The following is a 19,091-nucleotide window of genomic DNA, read 5'->3' as shown; positions in this document are numbered from 1 at the left end:
GCCGAAAACAGTCAGTAAGTCTAAGGCTAGGAAGCTAGGCTGTGCTGGGAGAAGGTCGTTCTTAGATTTAACACACACTTGGAAAGCCTTATTCCAGGTGGGAAGATGGTGGTGGGTGTGCAAGGTGGGGGAAACGTTTGGGGGAAAATGCTAATTTACAGGTGCAACTGAAGCAAATGAGTGCATCTCTGATTCCTCGAAATTCCTTTCTACAAAGTAGGCTCTACCAGTTTGCCTGTCACTTAGAGCCTGTGGGGTGAAGTACAAGTCCACAGAGACAGAGAGGCACAGAAGAGGGACCTGAAGGAATTCAAGGGTATTTGTAGGCTTGAGACCAGCTATGAAATGCAGGAGGAACCTGGTTTAGCTCTTCTGTATTCTGGTACCTTCTCACACCAGGCACTCGAGCAGAGCACACGCTGTGTGTGCACAGAGAATGTCCCTAGAAGAATGAATGAGGACCACTTTCCAACTAGAGAGGCCAGAGAAGGAATTTTCATTTGTACCTCAAGTTTGTTGGGCTTCTCTTTCTAACATGGATAAACATTAACTCCATTTAGCCAGTCACCAACCACCGGAGTGAAGGCAATGCTGCAAACATGACTCTAGATGCTGGGGACACAGAGCTATGAGACGGTGTCTCCTGTCTTCAAGTGGCCAAAATGGTGGGCTTGTGGCAAAGAGCCAGGGCAGCAAATGTCTACCATGGAAATCAAGAGCCATTTTCCCTGGAGTTCTGTTAGATCAGTAAGTTGAAGAGGAAGGGCTGCCTCCCTCCTGAACTGAATGGAAGACAGAAGGAAAAAGACTTGAAGGGCTTTTTTTGTTTGTTTAAATTTACTCTTGTTTTGAAAAGAATAACGTTAATTTATATCCATCAGTTTTTTTCTGTGAACCTATGTATTAAGACTGTGTTGTAAAACAGAAATCTGTTTTGGAGAAAACATTACTTCCAACATCAAGGAGGGATTTGTAAACCTGGGATCAAATTTGGCTTTCTCCTTTCTCTTATTTAGTGACCACTTATTGAATACCATCTCTGTGTTGGGCCCTGGGTTTGGTTTTATTCTATCTTAATATTAAATACCCACTAACCCTGTCACATTCGCTATTGGCCATTGTTCACATATAACCAGTTAAGCAAAGAAGAAATGCAGAATTTTTTTTTAAAGAAATTCAGAATATTTAATGTGTTGAGAAAGACTAAAAGATGCAAATAATTAGGTTTTTTTTTTTTTAAGATCTTATTTATTTATTTGACAGAGAGAGAGAGGCAAGCTGAGGGAGGGTGGGGGGGAGAAGCAGGCTCCCAGCTGAGCAGAGAGCCTGATGCAGGAGCTTGATCCCAGAACCCTGGGATCATGACCTGAGCCAAAGGCAGACACTTAACCACCTGAGCCACCCAGGCACCCTGCAAATAATTACAGATTTTAAGATAAGACTTGTGTTCTATCAAAGTGTTAATATGTCTTAGTTTAATAACCCATACATTCTGAAGCTTCATTTCTTTTCGAAAATCATGCTATTCTTTAATGGAGTTTAAGTATTAAGGAATTAAGCCATCAGGGATTCAGAAATGATAATCCACACTGTCGTCTACTAACTATGCTCTGTGACTCCAGAGTAATTTTACTCAGTGGTTAGGAGTCCACATCTCTCATCACTTAAACCATGGTAACATTTTGGCCAGGCTCAAAGTCTCCACCAGAAGACAAACGGTTGAGCCTGTATCACCCTCCAACCCCCTGGAGAGCTCCCTTGACCTTTACGTATGACTGGGGCAGGGGTGGTTGCATGAAGCGGGAAAGCCTGTAATAAATATTTATTTCTTCCCAAGAGGACCAAAGGGCATTTGTTTATTTTTTGAGACCTTCACTTCCTAGCTGTGCTAGATTTTATCTCCAGCATCCTCCAAATCCGGAACGCCAGCCATCAGGAGGTGGCCCCCAACTGATCTCTCTTAAGACTCATTTTCTGAGCAAGGTAAATGTGAGTTTCTGGCATGCAGAAAACGTTTTCCTAAAATAAGCCTGTGCCCTCTAAAATGTTCACTATGGACAAGATTAGCAAAGGCAATTGCTTCTGAGCCAACTCTCTGTCCTGTTCATCAACGTGGCAATTTCTCCTTTTGCTGTTCTGTAATAAATTTTGGGGAAAAAAATCATCGATGTGATCACTGATGACAGTCCAAATATCCCAACTTGATATCAATTATATTTTTAATTTCCCTTTCACTAGAGCAAGTATTAATGCCACATAAGCAGGTGATATTTCCTTCATTTTCCATGGAAATACAACCGGAAGGAAGAAGCCAAGGCATGACAGCGCTTAGCTCCAAGCGGGGGCTTCATAAACATTTGTGGAATGAATCAATCATCAACTACATGTTCTGCCTCTGAGAGTCAGGCCCACATTCCCACTGCCTCCTCTCTGGCACCTCCTGGGAAGAGAGATTTTGGTGGTCATTGTCAGCTTCCTTTCCGCCAGGATAGTCAGGGATCGATTCACCGGGCAGCCTACACCCATGGAGACTTTTGAGCTCTGTCTTCTTCCAGACATGATGGCAACTTTGTTATTTAAAATCTATCTAGCTTTGAGTCATCGGTTGGGGGAGAAAGGAAAGATGACAGTCCCAGGCCAAACAAGAGCTCATCAGTTTCAAATTGCAACATGCCTGCTTGTTTTGCACAGACAAGACCAAATCCATTTTTCACCTTGGGTCCCTTGATGCAACATCCTCTCAAAACAGAATCAGGATGGCAGGACTCTCAAAGTATATACTTGACCGTTTTGTTTTTTCCCTTTCTCTTCTAATGAGAAAGTTTAAAACCTACCACACATGATCAATGGAAGTGCTAATGATTTGTGTTCCTTAAAGATTTCAATTGCCCAGTTAGAAAATCACTAACATGTCATTTTGATTTCCCCCAAATCCTTAATAAGCTCCTCATCCTTCCCTTCCCTCCACCGGCTCTTTGCTGGTTGTCTGACGATTAAAATAACTGAGTATTTCAGAAACATTTCTGTGCAGCTGGGAATGTAGGAGAGTACAATAAGAGGTTAAAAAAAGAGCAAAGAAACAAACAAACCCTTCCTTTAGCAACGGAGATGCGTTTTCAGCTTATTAGAGAGCTGACTATTGTTCAAAGAACTCCATGTTTAAGTGATGGCTTTGGATGATTTTTTTTCCTAAAAAAAAAAGTATTGAGGGTCTTTTATCACTATCTGTTTTAATGCACTTATTCATGAGTGCTCTTGCCAAGAGCTATACAAAAATCCTCCACATTTTTTTCTCCAATCCTGCCTAAGAAGGAAAAAAAAAAAAAAAGACATCAAAGTGTGAGGTTCAGAACTTGAAGAATTGAGTCAACCAGAACTCCACAATCTTTGAAGTCTCCAAGCCTCTTGCCTACTTATTAAAAAAGACAGGCTAACGGGAAAAAAATTGCTAAATAGTATGAGAAACAGATTAAAATAAACTAAAGTCTTTTCAGCCTTGTGATTCTATGACAAATATGGAATTGAAAACCGGATAGGTAGTTGAAAACATCAGGGTAAATTAGCCAAAAAGCAGTGGTTGCCATCTTCTTGATTTTCCAAAACTCGTCTTGTTAGTCCAAAAGGTGCATTTAGATGTGAGGAAAATGAGAGAGAAAGGCCAAGAGCCAACTGCCCAGCAGTGCGCTTACAGCCCAGGTCCTTCGAGGTGACCTGCTGTTACTGAAAGAGTGCAAGCTTTCGCAGAACCAATTTGCCACAAAATTGTTATGTCTGGGGCAGGACTCCGCTATGGGGAATCAGCTCTTGGTGGAAAAGTCTGTGGACCTCTGACACAAAACTGTGTGTCCCCTTCATCAAAGGCAAGATGAGGATTGGAAGGCAGCGTGTTTCTCCCCACGGCCTACCTGTGCCACTTCTCTGGATGGACTGCAGTTTGCTTCACCTCCGGCCCCTCCCTATGTCAGCAGAAAGAGGGGGAATAAGGAAATTCCCTGTTATGCCCTACAGTGCTTCCCAGAGAAGAGGCCCCATCCATGCACATGGGATGAGGCAGAGTAGAGCCACAGCACAGCATTCATGACCCAACACCAGCAGGTACATAGGCTAAAACCAGTATGAGAGTGAGGATGAATGAAAGGACTGGTTCATGCAAGCGCATCCCGTGTCTACTTTGGTTTCCAGGTAGGTCCCTGCCCCCTGCAAAATCCATCAGGCCTGAAAAGCCTCAAGGGGGAAGAGGGATTCTAGGAGGGGCTAGGACCTGTGTCTCAGCACTGATACGAACTCACCACTGAGAAACCCACATGGACATAGGACATGAAGGACATTTATCAAACTGTGAACAAAGGAAGAGAGACGGGCCGAACAATGTCAACCAGGTTCAACAGAAAAGGGAGAGAGACAGATCAGCCTTATCTTTTGATTTAGTAGCCACACAGAGATTCCTATGAAATGGGAATGACTCGCTTCAAAGATGGAGCGGAGCTATTATAGGATCGGAGGTAGATGCAAGGCGGAGGCATCACTGGTTAGAGCCTACCTGCATTCAGGTGCGACCCCACAGAAATTATCCCTGGGAAGTTAATGAGGCTTGTCTCACCAACATCGGACTGTAGTTTTCAAAGTCGTGTGAAACTTACCTTTTCGACAGCAAATGTTCTTATCACGTATTCTGCCAGTAGTTCTGTTTCTATGAGGGTGACTTTAATGTCTTTGTATATCTCTGTGTCATCGGGCCAGTATTTGCAGCATTTGACCTTTGGAAAACACAAAGGAAATGAAGGGTTTAGGGTGTTCATTGTTTTGTTTTCTCTTTGGGAGCTCCCCAAATGATGAGTCACAATGAGATTTACAGGATAAAATTTTTGCACACAAAAGCAGAAGTTAAGCTGCACATTTAAGGAGGAGGTTAATTTTTAGATCACTTGTGTTTCTTTTCTCACCCCAGAAGAAAACAAAATTTGAGTTCTAAGAGTAGTAAAGCCTGAGAAAATCATCTAAAGTTAACAAGCTCTATTTCTACAGCAAATATGCCAGTTAACTGTGACCATTCATTTCCTGTTTATTCAGGGAAGGGCCTGGAAAAATAAATGGTAAAAGGTAGTTCACAACATTTTAGCTTCTCTGAATTTAAAATTCCTCCTAGGTTAGAAGTTGCCTGAACATTTTCAAGGAGGCATGAGCAGGAAATCAGAGCCGACAGAACAGATTAGAGATTCTTTTCTGAAGAAGGAAGTCACTATGTGGTTTTCCTGAGTTAAAATTACACATTCATTTTAATCTGAGTAAATTCTATATACAAAAGTTGGGAAAACATGAGCAGTCTTTCCATATTACCAGAGCCTCTCATTGAAAGATTTTTCAGGTGGAAGAAATCTGTCAGACTTGACCCCTCCTGGAAAATTGCCTTTTTTTTTTTTTGGTCCTGTAGCTCTTCCAGATCTTCCCTGGAAGGAAGGTAGACCCGGAGGAGACTGGGCCGGGCCAAGGTCTCCTCAGCTTCTGCTCTTCAGTCCTGAATTCCTGACAGTTCTATCCACTCCCGTTGCTGCTCCTCTGTAGATGATGACTTCTGTACCTCTGGCCCTGGTTCTCCAAGTGCTGAATTCAATTTCTGCTTTGTTCTGTGGGCATTTCCTATGGAGATCCTTCCAGTACCCCCAAGACAACACATCTGAAAGAGAATCCTTGATCCCCCATCAACTGGCCTCGTCCGACTCCCTACGTCAATGACACCATGATTTCTGCAGTTACGCAGGCATAGAATCTGCAGATTCCTTCTCCGAAACCAATTGCCACGTCTAGGAGTATTTTTGAATGATCTCTCCAATATGTTTTCCAACTTTTTATTCCCTCTGTCACAATCTCAGTTCAGGCTCTGATATCTCCTGTGTGGGCACTGTCCCCGTACTAACCCAGAAGAACCCTTCCCAAGGGTAATCCCAGTGGCATTCACTTGCCCTGCTTAACAAGCTTCTATTTCCAACTACTACCTGTGAAATTAAATAGAAATTAAATTTGGCTCGGCATGTATTTATTTGGCCACAACTAACATTTTTTGCTATATCTTTTACTACTATCCTTCTTCTCCACATGTATTTTATGTTTAAAGACAAGTGGTCTGCCCGCATCCAAACTCTACTCATGCCATTCCTTCTGCTTGGACTGTTCTCCTCCCACTTGTGCCTTCCCAGCTGAAGATTTTATCCATTCTTTAAAATACATCTCAAATACCACACCCCTTCAAAGTCTTTCCTCCATAGATGAGTTCTCTCTCTCTCCTTGATTCTCTGATAACACATGCCTGTTCCGTAAGTAGGACCCGCTTCTTACACCTGTCGGATCCTTCTTCTTACCTGTCCACACACGAAAGGGGTTGTATTGCTTATCTCTGCAACATCTACCAGTGTGTCCTGTACACACTAAACATGCAACAGATCCATACAGAATTGATCTCATGGAGAAAATCATAGGATCGGCCTAGAAAGGACAATCCCAAATTAGGAGAATTTACAAAAAGAAGTATGGGCTGAGATGACCTTTTCCAGAATGCCAAACACCTTGGCACACTGATGTTTCCAGTGTGGTACGTGGCTGGTCATTATCTGCTTCCTCAAGAAACTTTTTGGCAGCTGATTCAGTGCAGTTCTACATAAGCCTTATTAGCTTTACTCGGGAAGATGTAAGCCAGACACGTTAAGGGCCAGGGATACAATGGAGCATAAGACAAAGATAGTTCCTGTCCTCATTAAATTTTTAGTCTTCTTTGGGAGTCTTTTTTTTTTTCCTCATGGGAACATTATCTGTGACTTTATAAAGTATAAATATTTATAAGTATTATGGCTTCTATATAATATTTCAAAGATTTACATTATGGCTACCTTTGCTGCATTTGAAACACTTCATAATAAGAAGGATAATTTCTCTGGTTCCCTTCCTAGACATAATGTGAGTCTGGGCAGATCGTGCATATTTGTGATGATGTCTAACTTGATAGTGCCCCTATTTCACTTATAGAATGCCTAATTACTTTTACAATGCTAATTAACACAGATGCTTACATGGTACATACTGGAGTCCCTTCTAATTTTGGAGACTTGCCTTTACCTTTTAGTGATTCCAGTTATGCAAGCAGATGCTAGTGGATGGGTACAAAGGGAGTATGTATGTGTATGTCTAAAATTAAGCAGTTTTCAATGGAATGAATATGCAATTCAAAAACCTATGTATTTCTCGGAAAATTACAAGAGAACAAAACACACGCCGGCACCTGCATCCTGTTCCATGCGGAGCACATCGTATCTAATAAAGATAACTTATTAGAATGCAACCAATGTAGGACATATCGCACGGTCACTTTCTACTTAAGACTCCTTACCCGTCCCATCCCAAATTTGCAACAAATATGGGTGTGAGGGGCTTTGGCACCTTGGAGTCAGGGACACCAGAAGCCCCTGCAATGTATCGATGGCTTAGCAATTCTCTTCGGGATGTTTCTTCCAATTCACTTGGGAGAGCTAGGATTCCACAGGCACTGTGATCCTGATGGGCCCTCAGTGGCCGGCTCTGCCCTTCCCCCAGTTCCCCTGTGCACCCCGCAGCTCCACCAGCCAGATGCAGCCAGGCGCCCCCAGGTGCTGGACGGCAGAAAGTGGTGGAGGTGGGGTCCCTGGCGAGGGGGGCGGAGGGGAGGGCAGCTCAGGGGGGTGTCGCCTAGGGCCTCTAACTGCAGCCGCACCCCTGTGGTGCATGTGTCACGCCCTCCAACCTCCAAGAGAAGTGCATGAACAAGGAGGAGAGATGCTGGCCCCCTGGAGCGCTCCAAATGGGGGGGCCCAGAGCATCACGGGAGCAGAGCAGTGATTAGCAGAAATGAAGCCTTGGGGCTGCTTCCTTCCAGAACGTGTTTATGGGCAGAGCCTTCTCCCATGCAGAGGCACCTGGCTGGGCAGGCCCAGAAGAGGCCGGCGAGCCATTTCGAAGCCCGCCCTCTCCATCTCATCTCCTGGAATATCCTAAAATGGCTCGCCACATCTGTTTTTATTCTGAATTGGGTTCCTTTTACTGTCTTTTTAACTGCTTGGACTGGTGTCAAGTTATTATTTTGCTAAAATAAAAAAAAAAGAAAGAAGAATGTATGCTTTTCTAGAGGCAGACTTTCTGTGCCTGGGGAGTCTGGGGCCTGAGTCACTTCCCGGCCTCTAGGGTCTGCATACAGAGATGTTAAGACAGGTGGTTTGGGGGCACCTGTTGGAGCCCAGGAACCGCAGAACCAGATGCTTCTTTCCTCTGATCGCTGGCCAGGCTTGGCTGCCTTCTGCAGTCTGGCGCTACCCGCACAGCTTCTAGGACAGGCCGTGCCTCCCATGCATCCCAATTACCTACGGCAACAGTTTCCACCCCAGAAAGCAAGGCTCTGATCAGGTTCGTCTAATTACCTGGGTGCCCCAGCGGCGGCGCTGGTTCCAGTGGGTTATCGATTTGGCCCCAGCCACGGGGTGCGGCTGCCTATGCCTTCCCGGGAGAGCTGCAGGGGTGCACGAGGAAATCCCTGCCTTCAAGTGGGGGGGGTGGCTTTGTTGGCTTTAAAATTCACAAACATGAAACAGTAGAGAAAACAATAATTTCAGGATTTTTAGCTGCCTAAAAAAAAATTGTTTGAGTTTGGTCATTTTTAACCGGCCAGCTGATCCCAAGGGCAATGAAGGCAGAAGACCCCTGGGAGCTTTATGCACCTGAGGCTGACAGCGCATTACCATCACCATCAGGGCATCCTGACATCTCTCGAGCAGGTTCTCAAACTTAAGCAGGCATCAGAATCCCCTGGAGGGCTTGTTAAAACAAGCAGGGCTGCACCCCAGTTTCTGATTCTGTGTGGGGCCCTGGAATTTGCATTTCAGACAAGCTCCCAGGTGATGCTGCTGGCCTGTGGCCCACACGCTGAGTTGTAAGGATTCACACAACGCAAGCCGACTGCACAGCCTGGCCCTCTCGGGCAGGTGACTACAGAGGGACCACTGTAGTAAGTGACATCCTGCATCGACAGCATTTGTTCCAGTGATGTTTCATTAAAAAAAATGGATATTTCTTCTTTTCTTTTTATTATTAAGTGATGATTGTGTGATCTGGACTACAGGTGACCACAGAGGTTCAAGGGCAAGAAGTCCACAAAGGGCCTGGAGAGGTGAAGGGGGGTTCTTCAGAGAAGAAGGAAAAGCTTTGACAGGTGTGCATGGTTTCCAAAGGGAAAACAAATCAAAGAGAAACTCCAGTGACCGCTTTACTCTTCTTTCCTGCAAACCACTTTCTGGGGATGGGGAGGACATGGGAGCCATCCATTCTTCCACTGGAGGGTTTGATGAACTCTCATCAGAATTTAGGACATGGTGTCTACGATCCGCAGAGAAAAGACCCCTCTCCAATAGAGCTGGGAGGAATCCCAGAGACAGCTGGTTGACAAACACTCATTTTCAAGATCATTGCAACTGTTGCACAGAAGGCTTCCGTGCTTGAGTTTCAGCACTTAGAATCACTGTGTTCTTCCAACTGTGGCTGCACATGGTGGCTCAGAGAGGGCAAGCGACTGGCCGGAGAAAAAGAGCCGGTGCGGGCCACGGCCGGCCTCCGTCCTGTCCTCTTCATTCCTTCCATTTCTTGTGTCCTAAATTGAAGAAGCGGAAGAAAGGTAGGCACAGGGAGGGCAAGTGACTTGCTCCAGGTAATGAGCTGGATGGGTGTGAGGGAGAGGCTGCAGACCCAAGCGCCGGTCCCAGTCCAAGGCTCTCTGGGAGGAGGATTATACATTCTTCAGTTTTGCCAGGTCTGGCTTATACATTCTTCAGTTTTGCCAGGTCTGGCTTCAGGATCCGGTCCCAAGTGGGAAGCTTTGCAAATTATTTTAGCCACCCTGCCTTTTAAGGAACGAGAGAGGGTATGATGGGTGCTGAGGGTGAGCGGGAAGAACAGAAGCACATTCTGAAATCATTGGTCATTTTTTTTTTAAGATTTTTTAAAAAATTTATTTATTTGACAGATGGAGATCACAAGTAGGCAGAGAAGCAGGCAGAGAGAGAGGAGGAAGCAGGCTCCCTGATGAGCAGAGAGTCCGATGTGGGGCTCGATCCCAGGACCCTGGAATCATGACCTGAGCCGAAGGCAGAGGCTTTAACCCACTGAGCCACCCAGGTGCCCCAGAAATCATTGCTCATTTTTAATCCAGGATCATGACCTGCTGTGCTTCTCCTGGGGTCTTCTGTATCACCAACTCTGGCAGCTGGCAGGAAGGAGCCCTGGGCAGACCGGGAAGGTCTATTTATGGGGACTGTGTATGGGTCCTAGGACTCACTTTGCTAAGAAACTCATAATTAAGAAGGCTTAAGGAACTAAATGTTAGCTCGTGAACTAGGGGCATCATAGTGTGATCCAATAAACACAATTGTAAAGGTGTAGAAAAGAAAAACTCACTGTTAAGAGTTTTGATTTGTCAAGAGGTTTTTCAATGGACTTTTTTTTTTTTTTTTAAACAAGAGCCATCCAAAGAGATAGTGACCACAGTCCTATTAATAGCTGTGTGCGAGGTCAGCCAAGTACAGCTTTGATAGAGATCTGGGATAGCAAGAGCTAGAACACTGCTAGAAGCACAGTTACCAAAAAGATCCCCAGCCAAGAGCAGTTGCCAGCCAAGTTTCCAAGGGAGCAGATTTATTATAATCAAAAAAAATTTTTTTACAGTGCTCTCACAATAAAAACATTCATTCATTTAAATATCCCTCAAATACAGATTGCTTGGAATCATATGGACAAGCATTTGCTTTTCTCCTGCTAGTTTGTGGTGTTGCAGCCAGTGACTTACGCTCTCTGAGCCTCAGTTTACTTCTACATAATATGGGATGACAGCACTGATTTCATAGGGAGTTTGGAAAGATTACCCAACATGATGTAGATCAAGTCTTTGTCTAAGTACCTGACTTTTAAGAGGTTTCCTAGTTCTTAGTTCCAGACCTGCTTCCTTTGGCCCTGGGGCCTCCCTTGGGCAACATTTTTGAAGATAATTTTGAAACTGGCACTAAATCCTGAACTTTTGGAGGTCTGACTAGTCTGAATTTGGAAAAAGAACTCCATAGCCTGAGTAAATCCCCCTTTCACATCTTTAAGCTTTGGTTGAACACCCCCGCTCCCTCAAAGCTCCTGGGTTTCTATCTGGTTTTCCAACCATGCCCATTAATGAATGTTACATATAATTCTTGTAATAACACACAAGGTCACACCCATATCCGTAACATTTCTTTCATCAACCGCAAAGAAATGGATGGACTAATATGGCCCTTGTGGCATTGTGAGGGTCATCTTCAGACCATCTGAAGAATCTGTCTTGTTACTTTTCTCTCTAGTTCATATGGATGAAAAGAGTCCTCCCCAACTCGATCCGAAAGCATCAGCTCTTCCAAGGAACACACATATTCAGACGGCTCATTCCCACCTTATTCAGTCGGTTTGGCTTTGCCTCGTAGCCATTCCCCAAAGGTAAGTCCTTCTGCCACAGGGGGAGATTTTCTATCATGGAGGACAATAGGAAGTGTGTGTCGCGTGGTCTAAAGATCCTTCTGAAAGATGAGTTTTGGGAATCTTTTAAGCAATGATAACATTATATCTGTATCTATATCTTTTCCTAAGTCTATCTCTGAATTTGTATTTATATATCTCCCAAGGAGACATTTCTTGGCGTGAAATCTGATAGATCTTTGAGAAAAAGGATCCGTATTTCCTCTCACTGGGGTCACAATTTAGATTTACGCAGGAGTTTTCAGGTTTGTAAAGTTTTAAATCTGTTGACTTTATCCAAGTCCTGAGACCGTTCTGACTAGACCACATGGAGGATACAATCATCCCAAGTCCTAGAATGGTCTGAGATTGCATGCCACCTCACACTCATTTTGTGGGGGGTCACAGTATTATCTCTTCTTTATAAACACACAATCTAAAGCTGGGAGAGATTAAGAGGCAGACTGGGAAACTGAAGGGGTCCACGTTGTGACTTCAGTGTGGCCATGCCTGTGTCTGGGCTGAGGGGAGCTGTATCGAGGTGGTCCTGCCAGTCATTCAGACAGCCGGGAAGCCCATCATGACAGCCCTTGTTGGAATACAGAGGGGAATGAGCTATGGTTCTAAAGCTCGTGAGGAGACAGGAATGTAAACAACAAATCAAACTCAGAGCAGAATGAAAGGCAAGGTTAGTAGTCAAGAACACGTTACCCGGAGCCACAAGGTTTGGGTTCAAAGCTTGGCCTCATTTCTCAGCCGTGTGACCTTGCGCATGTTACCTAAGCTCTCTGTGGTTCTGTTTTCCCATTTGTACAATGGGGATAATAATAACGTTTTGTGAAGATTAACTAGATTCTTGTTCCTAAAGCTCTTAGACAGAACATACTTGGCACAAGTAAATGTTTGCTAAAATTAACAAAATGCAAACGGCTATTGGAAGTCAGAGGAAAGAATATGACCTTTAAAGGAGGAGACTCAAAGCTGCGCAAGGGAGCCCACATTACAGATGAGATCAGAAAGACGAAGTGCAGTTTCCGTGGATGGCGGGGGCAGGGAAGGCATTCTAAATGGAGAAAGTTGGCAGGGGCATCTCTAGAAAGCCTGCGTGGTCCTGAGCCTCTGTTGCGGTGGTGGGGGCGAGGGGAAACAGCAGTAGGAACAGTCCCTGTTTCAAATGCTCCATCTCCTTCTGACACTGTCTTGGTTGAACCTCGGTGCTATGTTTTAGAACAGCGGAAATGGTGTTGGGAATAGAAGGTGGGTGTTGGAGAAGAGGCGGAGAATGCAGGAAACGGATTTCTGCAGGGCTAGTCCCCTTGTGAGAGAGCCGGCCATCCCTGGAGCCATCCTGGGGCTCTCTGCGGCCGAGCCAGCTGCCCGGCTGGGATGGGCAGCTAAGGGCAGAGGCAAGCTGGATGTGGGGCTGCAGACATGAGTCAGCTGGGCTTGGGGGATCTAGGGGCAGGTGACTGCCCAGGTTCATGAGTCAGGCATCTCTGTCATCTGCTGCAGAGTAGACAGTGGCCGACTGCCTGCAGAAGCCAGATGGGGTGATTACCATAACGGATATACCTTAGTTCCTAGAGGTGAGCTCAGGGACTTGGCCTCCTGCCTCTCCTAGGCTGCCAGGATATGACCTCTCTGGCTTATTTATAGACCAGAAATGTTCTTGAAAACATACTCCCTACCACACACACACACACACGCACACACACTTTTCTAGGCAGAGGCACAAAATCTATTTTTCAGGACAACCCGTAAAAAAGGTAACCTCTCTAGACAATCACATTCGGTGATGACATAGCATGGTGTAATGGAAAAAGCCTGGTTGACATATAGGAGAGCATGGGGTTAATTCTAACTGTACTATGATCTAGCCATATGACCTTGTGAAAGTCACAGAAAGATTCTGCTTCTCAGTTTCCTTAATGGCAGATGAAGAGAGTAGGTCATATGACTGTTCAGATTATCCCAAGTTTGAGAATTATCCTGAATACATGACTCTAGAATGAGGTTTTTTGGGAAGCCATAGAGCACAGAGGTCAAGAGTATGGTTCTGGAATTCTAATTGTGAGCTGACAGTTGCTAGCTGCATAACCTTGGGCCAGTTTTGTAATGTCTGAAATCTTCAGTTTGTTGGCTGGAAGGTAAGGATAGCATAATGCTTACCCTGCAGAGCCATGGTGAGGGCCTAAAGACCCACCACATTGGCTGGCATATGAGAAATTTCCACTAGCCCTCAGTGGTAGTTGTCACTGTGCCCCCTTACCATTGGGCTAGCACCCCTGTGGTTCAGAAGATGTAGCTCACCTCGTGCTCTATTGATTACAACAGCTCACACTCTATGGTCGATGCCAGGATTGGGAAGACAATCAGCTTTAATTTCAGAAACACAGATCTTGGCTAAATTCCCGTGAGATAGTCCTGTTCCAATGAATCTCTTTGGGCAGGTCAATGACTCCAGGGGTTAAGGAAGCACAAAAGAAGAATGTACATGAGTCACTGGCCTCTTCCTCTGTCCTCCTCCTTAGGTTATCAAAGGAATTGCTAAACAGAGCAAGAGAATTTGAAGAATTTAGGGACATGGATAGATGACCTACCTAATGCCTGAATGAGCGTCATATAAGTCACCCTGAGTAGGGGCAGTATGTGATTCAACCAGTTGAATGGATGGAAACTCCCACAAACTCACTCCTGATTTTGGCTTCTCTACCCTACAACAAGAATCCATAAAGGAATCTATCTTTGGTGAGAAGATGAATGTACCCTGCTTTTCTAGAATAAAAATTCTCTGTCCACTGAGAGTTGTAAGGGGTCAGGGTTCCGTTTCTATTTCAAAGGAGACAGTCTGAATTGAAGAGACGTAAGCCCCAAAAGAGAGAAGCTGAGTACAGTGAGCAAACCCCTCACTGTACTATTTGGCCCTCTTCTCCCGAAGGTGCCTTGCATTTGCTCACATATTTACTCAGCCAGATATCCCCAAGCCTTTAGTGTAAGGAAGAGCAAAGCCCCAGAAGATGAAGTTAGCAGATCTAGAAAGCAGAGAAGGGGAAAAACAAACTTGCATTCAAGATGGGACATCATTTACTGTGGGCTTCAAAAAAAATTACCAAAGAATAGGATATAACCGCAGTGTGCAAAGTGGGGAAAAAAAGCAATTTTCGGGGCCTCATGTGAGCAGAACAAAGGTGGAGGGCTACTGCAGGCTTGAGATCATCCAAAATTGTGTCCAATTATCCTGCCAAGAAACTACAGCTGTTTCCTGCCCACGCAGGTACCCACGTGACTGGGGCTGTGCTAGAAAACTCTCAGGCTAGGAGGCCCTGGTCCCCGGTGCCCTGGACATATGCTGCTCAAGCAGGCCAACCCCAGTACCCTCACACACGAAGGCAGGTGACCACCTAGATAACGGGCAGTCAAGTTCATGGGAAGAGGGTGAGACGAGAGAGGGTCCAAGGCCAGGCCAGGAAAGGAGTGACTCTTCAGGAAGACCAGACACAGACGAGTGTGAGATTTTCCAGGGCCAGTCGGTTGTGGCAACACAGTGAGCGACAGGGCTCGAAGGCGGTGACCGGGAACGCCAGCACGCCCAGACCATCATCTCCATGGGGTCTGCCGGAGCATGCCAAAGAGCTGACCCGCGTGGCGCTCGTAGTTACCCAGGGAGCCAGGACGGCGTGTGCCCAGAGACACGTGCTATTCAGACCTGAAAATTTGCTTTGATCCACAATACCCGGCATGATGGGAGGATCAGAGATGGCTGATAGGAAAGCGTCAGAGGACTCCTAGCAGGTGAAGAACTGGACCCAAAGCCTAATTTACAACTCATCGTCCATTAGGTTAAAAAAAAAAAAAATCATTTAGCCTTTTTTTTTTTTTAAGGGACATAATGGGTTAGGCTGAACTGCTAAGAATGAATACAAAAGGGTTAATTAGGTAGGCTAAATGTAGATTTATTTCTGTCCTAGCCACCAGAACTGCAGTGAACCCCATTCACACCCACAAGGACCTCGTTGTACAAAAATGGGTGACTCTGGATTTCAGCCTATTCTCCCAACACGGAAGACAGCGAGGGAAGGAGGGCAGCCAACAGAGATTCCCCTTGTATCAAATAAGTTATTCTGCACTAGCTTATATATTCCCTCTTCTACTTCTTCAAAAAACACTTATTGACTAATTTTCAACACTTTCTATCTGTCCAGCCCTTCGGGATTCACAGGGAGATAAGCTGGTCTTTGCTCACAGGGGCCTGTCTTCTTGCAGGGGGGAGGGCATAATGGTACCCAAGTGTGTTTTGCCCCTTCTGGTATACACTGTGTGTCATGCCTCTAATACTGGATTGTAAATGTCTTCAAGGCAGGGATCCTCCCTTCTGTCTTCCTGGCCCTTCCCTTCTAGCAGGTGAAGAGGTCACCCGATACCTCACGGTAAGGAGTTGCACGTGCAGCAGAGGGACCACAGGAGAGACAAACAAAGACTCTGAGGGGTTAAGGTTTCTGTGCAGACAATGGCAGGGAAACAGGTATGTGAAGCAGATAGAAGACTGATTCTGTCCTCCCCATGGGAAGTTCATTAATGCACGGTGACAATTCATACAGAATCCAGAAGAAAGACACAAGGGTCTGGGCTTGGAACAAAAAGCAGTTGGCTGTTCCCAACAAGGCAGAGAGCATTTCTGAAACTGAGGGAAGGATGTGTGAGCAAGGGAGTGTGTGTGTGTGTGTGTGTGTGTGTGTGTGTATGGTGAGTATATATGGGAAGAACCTTTTATGAGGTGCAGGGATTGTTAAAATTGTGAAAGAGTAGTCTAGTCTAGTTACCCATGTGAGCAAATGTGAGGCAGGGGAATAGCTCTCCTTTCAAAAAATGCAGGTATGGACACACATACACACACACATACGCACACACTCTCTCACACAAACACAGATTTATAGGAACACTATCCAGAATAAGATTTTCAGAAATTAGGGTTAGCTTTGTAGGTATCAATTTTACATAAGAAACCTCATGACTTTAAGCCTTAAAATGCAGTACTTCGTAATCTAAAGCCTTCAGTAAGACTGGAGAATAAAGTTCTGTGGTTTTCTCCTCGCTTCGTTCTGATAGTATTTGTTTTCCTTCATCTCACGTTTTTCAACATCGTCCCCCAATTTAGTAGTCAATGAAGTGTTTCTTAGTGGAATGAGTTTGTTTGACAATCGTGCCCATTTCCCCAGGACCTTTATACCAGTTTACCTTTCAATTACATAGATTTGCTACCCAGATAGGATTGATGGACATTAAGTAACATGCTGCTTCTCTAACGGACTTGGGGGGGAGCAAAATAATTATTTCTATGCACCAGGAGACAGTCTTCCAGATGTAAAAGTCACATTTGCAGCTACACAGGCCATGATGGGGTGTGCGGAGATATCTTTATTAAATGCTTGCAAGAGTTCTCTGGAGGGGTCACTCCCCCCGCCCGCAGCCCAAGCCCCTTTCCTGCTGCACACAGGGGACAGAGGTGGTACCACTGATCAGAAATAAGATTGTTCGATTGTGTCCCTTGATAAACCAGGGGATTGTGATAGGCAATTCTGAGACCTTTTGCAAAGAATACCCTCTCTCAAAATAATAATTGACTGTAGCCCGATTAGATCATTTTGAAAAGAAAATTCATAAATTATAGACTGAGCATCTTCTACGGTCCGCATAAATGAAATATAGATAGAACACCAACAGAATCTGTCTCATCGGTACCGAGTCACACTGCAATATTCCTCTCTAGATCTACAAAATTCGTGTATCATAGTGCGGAAGAAATAGGAGTGGACAGCTCTCTCCTGAGGAAGCGACACTCCAGTCTTTTTTCCTGAATCATTCCCTTTTGAAAATCCAGACTCCGTACTTTCCTCCCGCTGTGGGTGTTCAGAGCGGACACAGTGAGTGCCAGGCAGATGCCAAGGCCACGGGCATTAGAGTAGAGCTCAGCTGCAGACCTATCTGTTTTTCAAACAGATCTCGGCGCCAGAACATAAACAATAAACATACAAATATACTTCATACAAACACGGAATTTTAGAGCTCATCGGGCCCACATCCCTTCGTTTCGAGGATGCGTAAACTAAGGCTGGGCAGTGAGACCCGGTTGGTTTAGTCCCCGAGAAACGTCCCCACACCCTCACGTTCACTTCCGTCAGTTCTGGGAGGACTCTGGCTCTCCGCTGGCCCGGGATCCCCGTGCAGCCTGGCCCTTCTTGTCGCCAGCCGCATCGTGCTTATTCCCTCCCCTAGTCTTCCCTTCTTCCTGAGACAGGAGCATGCCAGTTCTGACCTCAGGCCAACCCCCTTCCCCTGCGTTCTTGGGCCTCCCTAAAATACCTATTTCCCCAACCTCCTCAAGTCTTTCAGCCCGCGGCCTTGCTTGTACCATCACGGGGGAAAACGAAAGTTATCAGGAGAGGGTGCGACTCCAAGGTGATTGTTAATCTTCTGGTTCCATTTATTTAAATGCGTCGTCATCTGTTTCTGTTCTCCTGGCTCAGAGGACGAGATGTCACCCCTCCTAAGGCTGAACTGAAGACCAGCACTCTGCATCCCCTTCCTCCTGTCCCTCGGGGGAAAATCTCCCTTGGCTGTCCATTTGCTAATGTTCAAATTCTCTCTCTTTCTTGATCCTTTTTTCGACACATACAATTTTCAAAGGTCTTCCACCTATAGAACATCCTTTGACTGTCAATGCCCCTCTGTCGGCTGCCATGTTTCTTCCTCTTCCCTTCTCAGCTAAGCTTCTGCCAAGTTTAAACTCAGTCTGTATGTCCCATTTTCTACTCTGGCCTTGACCCCGCAGACTGCCTTCAGCCCTCCCCGTCTCTTGCGAATACATGTTATTTGGTCACTCAACCTCCCTAATGTATTCTTGACGTCCTCTTGGGGAGCTCCTTTTTTCCCATGGGGTGGCTTGTCATTTCGGGGTCCTGGACAGCAAGGGATGAGCCTATGTACCAGCCTAGAGGAGTTAGATGCCCTGCCCCCATTACTGGAACCCTGAGCACAGTGAAAATGACCCCGAAGTTGTCAGCACATGTTCTCTCCGTACCAGAACCTTGACCAGACTGGCTATGACGTCCCTCCACTCACTGGCCCTCCGGACACTACCTTTCCCCCTGTTTGCAAGCCTTCTTCTTCTCATCAACATGCTGAGCTCCGAACCTTCTTGCAGGAGATTTCCCTTTGGCTTAAATTAGCCTGAACTGATTTCTGTCAGACGCCGTCAAAGGACCCTGATGGGTCATCTCTCGGAAACTACTCAGGCAGGAGGTCACCAAGGACCTTTTCCTTGTTACATCCAGTGGCTGTTTTTCTGCCTTTAGATTACAGCTGCTCCTTCTGCAGCATCTCCTCTGTGTCCCCTTCTCCGTGTCGCTCTGTCCCTCAGTCCTTCAGTGTACATATCCTCTCCTCGATAAAGCATTCGTTTGCTCCATGTTCATTTTGAACACATTTCTGCGGTTTCCTTTAGGGGACCCGTGGTTCCCTCTGCCTTCTTTGCTGATTGAATCCCAGCTGCC

At 45.6% G+C, this 19,091-nt stretch overlaps 1 protein-coding gene across 1 annotated transcript in view; it reads right to left on the bottom strand.

Annotated features, from left to right (window-relative positions):
- PTPRM (protein tyrosine phosphatase receptor type M) overlaps positions 1 to 19,091 on the bottom strand; it is a 777,217-nt gene that overhangs the window by 25,571 nt on the left and 732,555 nt on the right. Inside the window, 1 exon segment of the mRNA XM_080821527.1 lies at positions 4,641 to 4,757. Coding sequence (XP_080677653.1) covers positions 4,641 to 4,757 — 117 coding nt within the window.

This window comes from Martes martes, assembly GCF_963455335.1.
Source record: "Martes martes genome assembly, chromosome: 13".
In the NCBI taxonomy this organism is placed as follows: Eukaryota; Metazoa; Chordata; class Mammalia; order Carnivora; family Mustelidae; genus Martes; species Martes martes.
The sequence above is the reverse complement of the archived record's forward strand: the minus strand, read 5'-3'. Positions and strand labels throughout refer to the sequence as shown.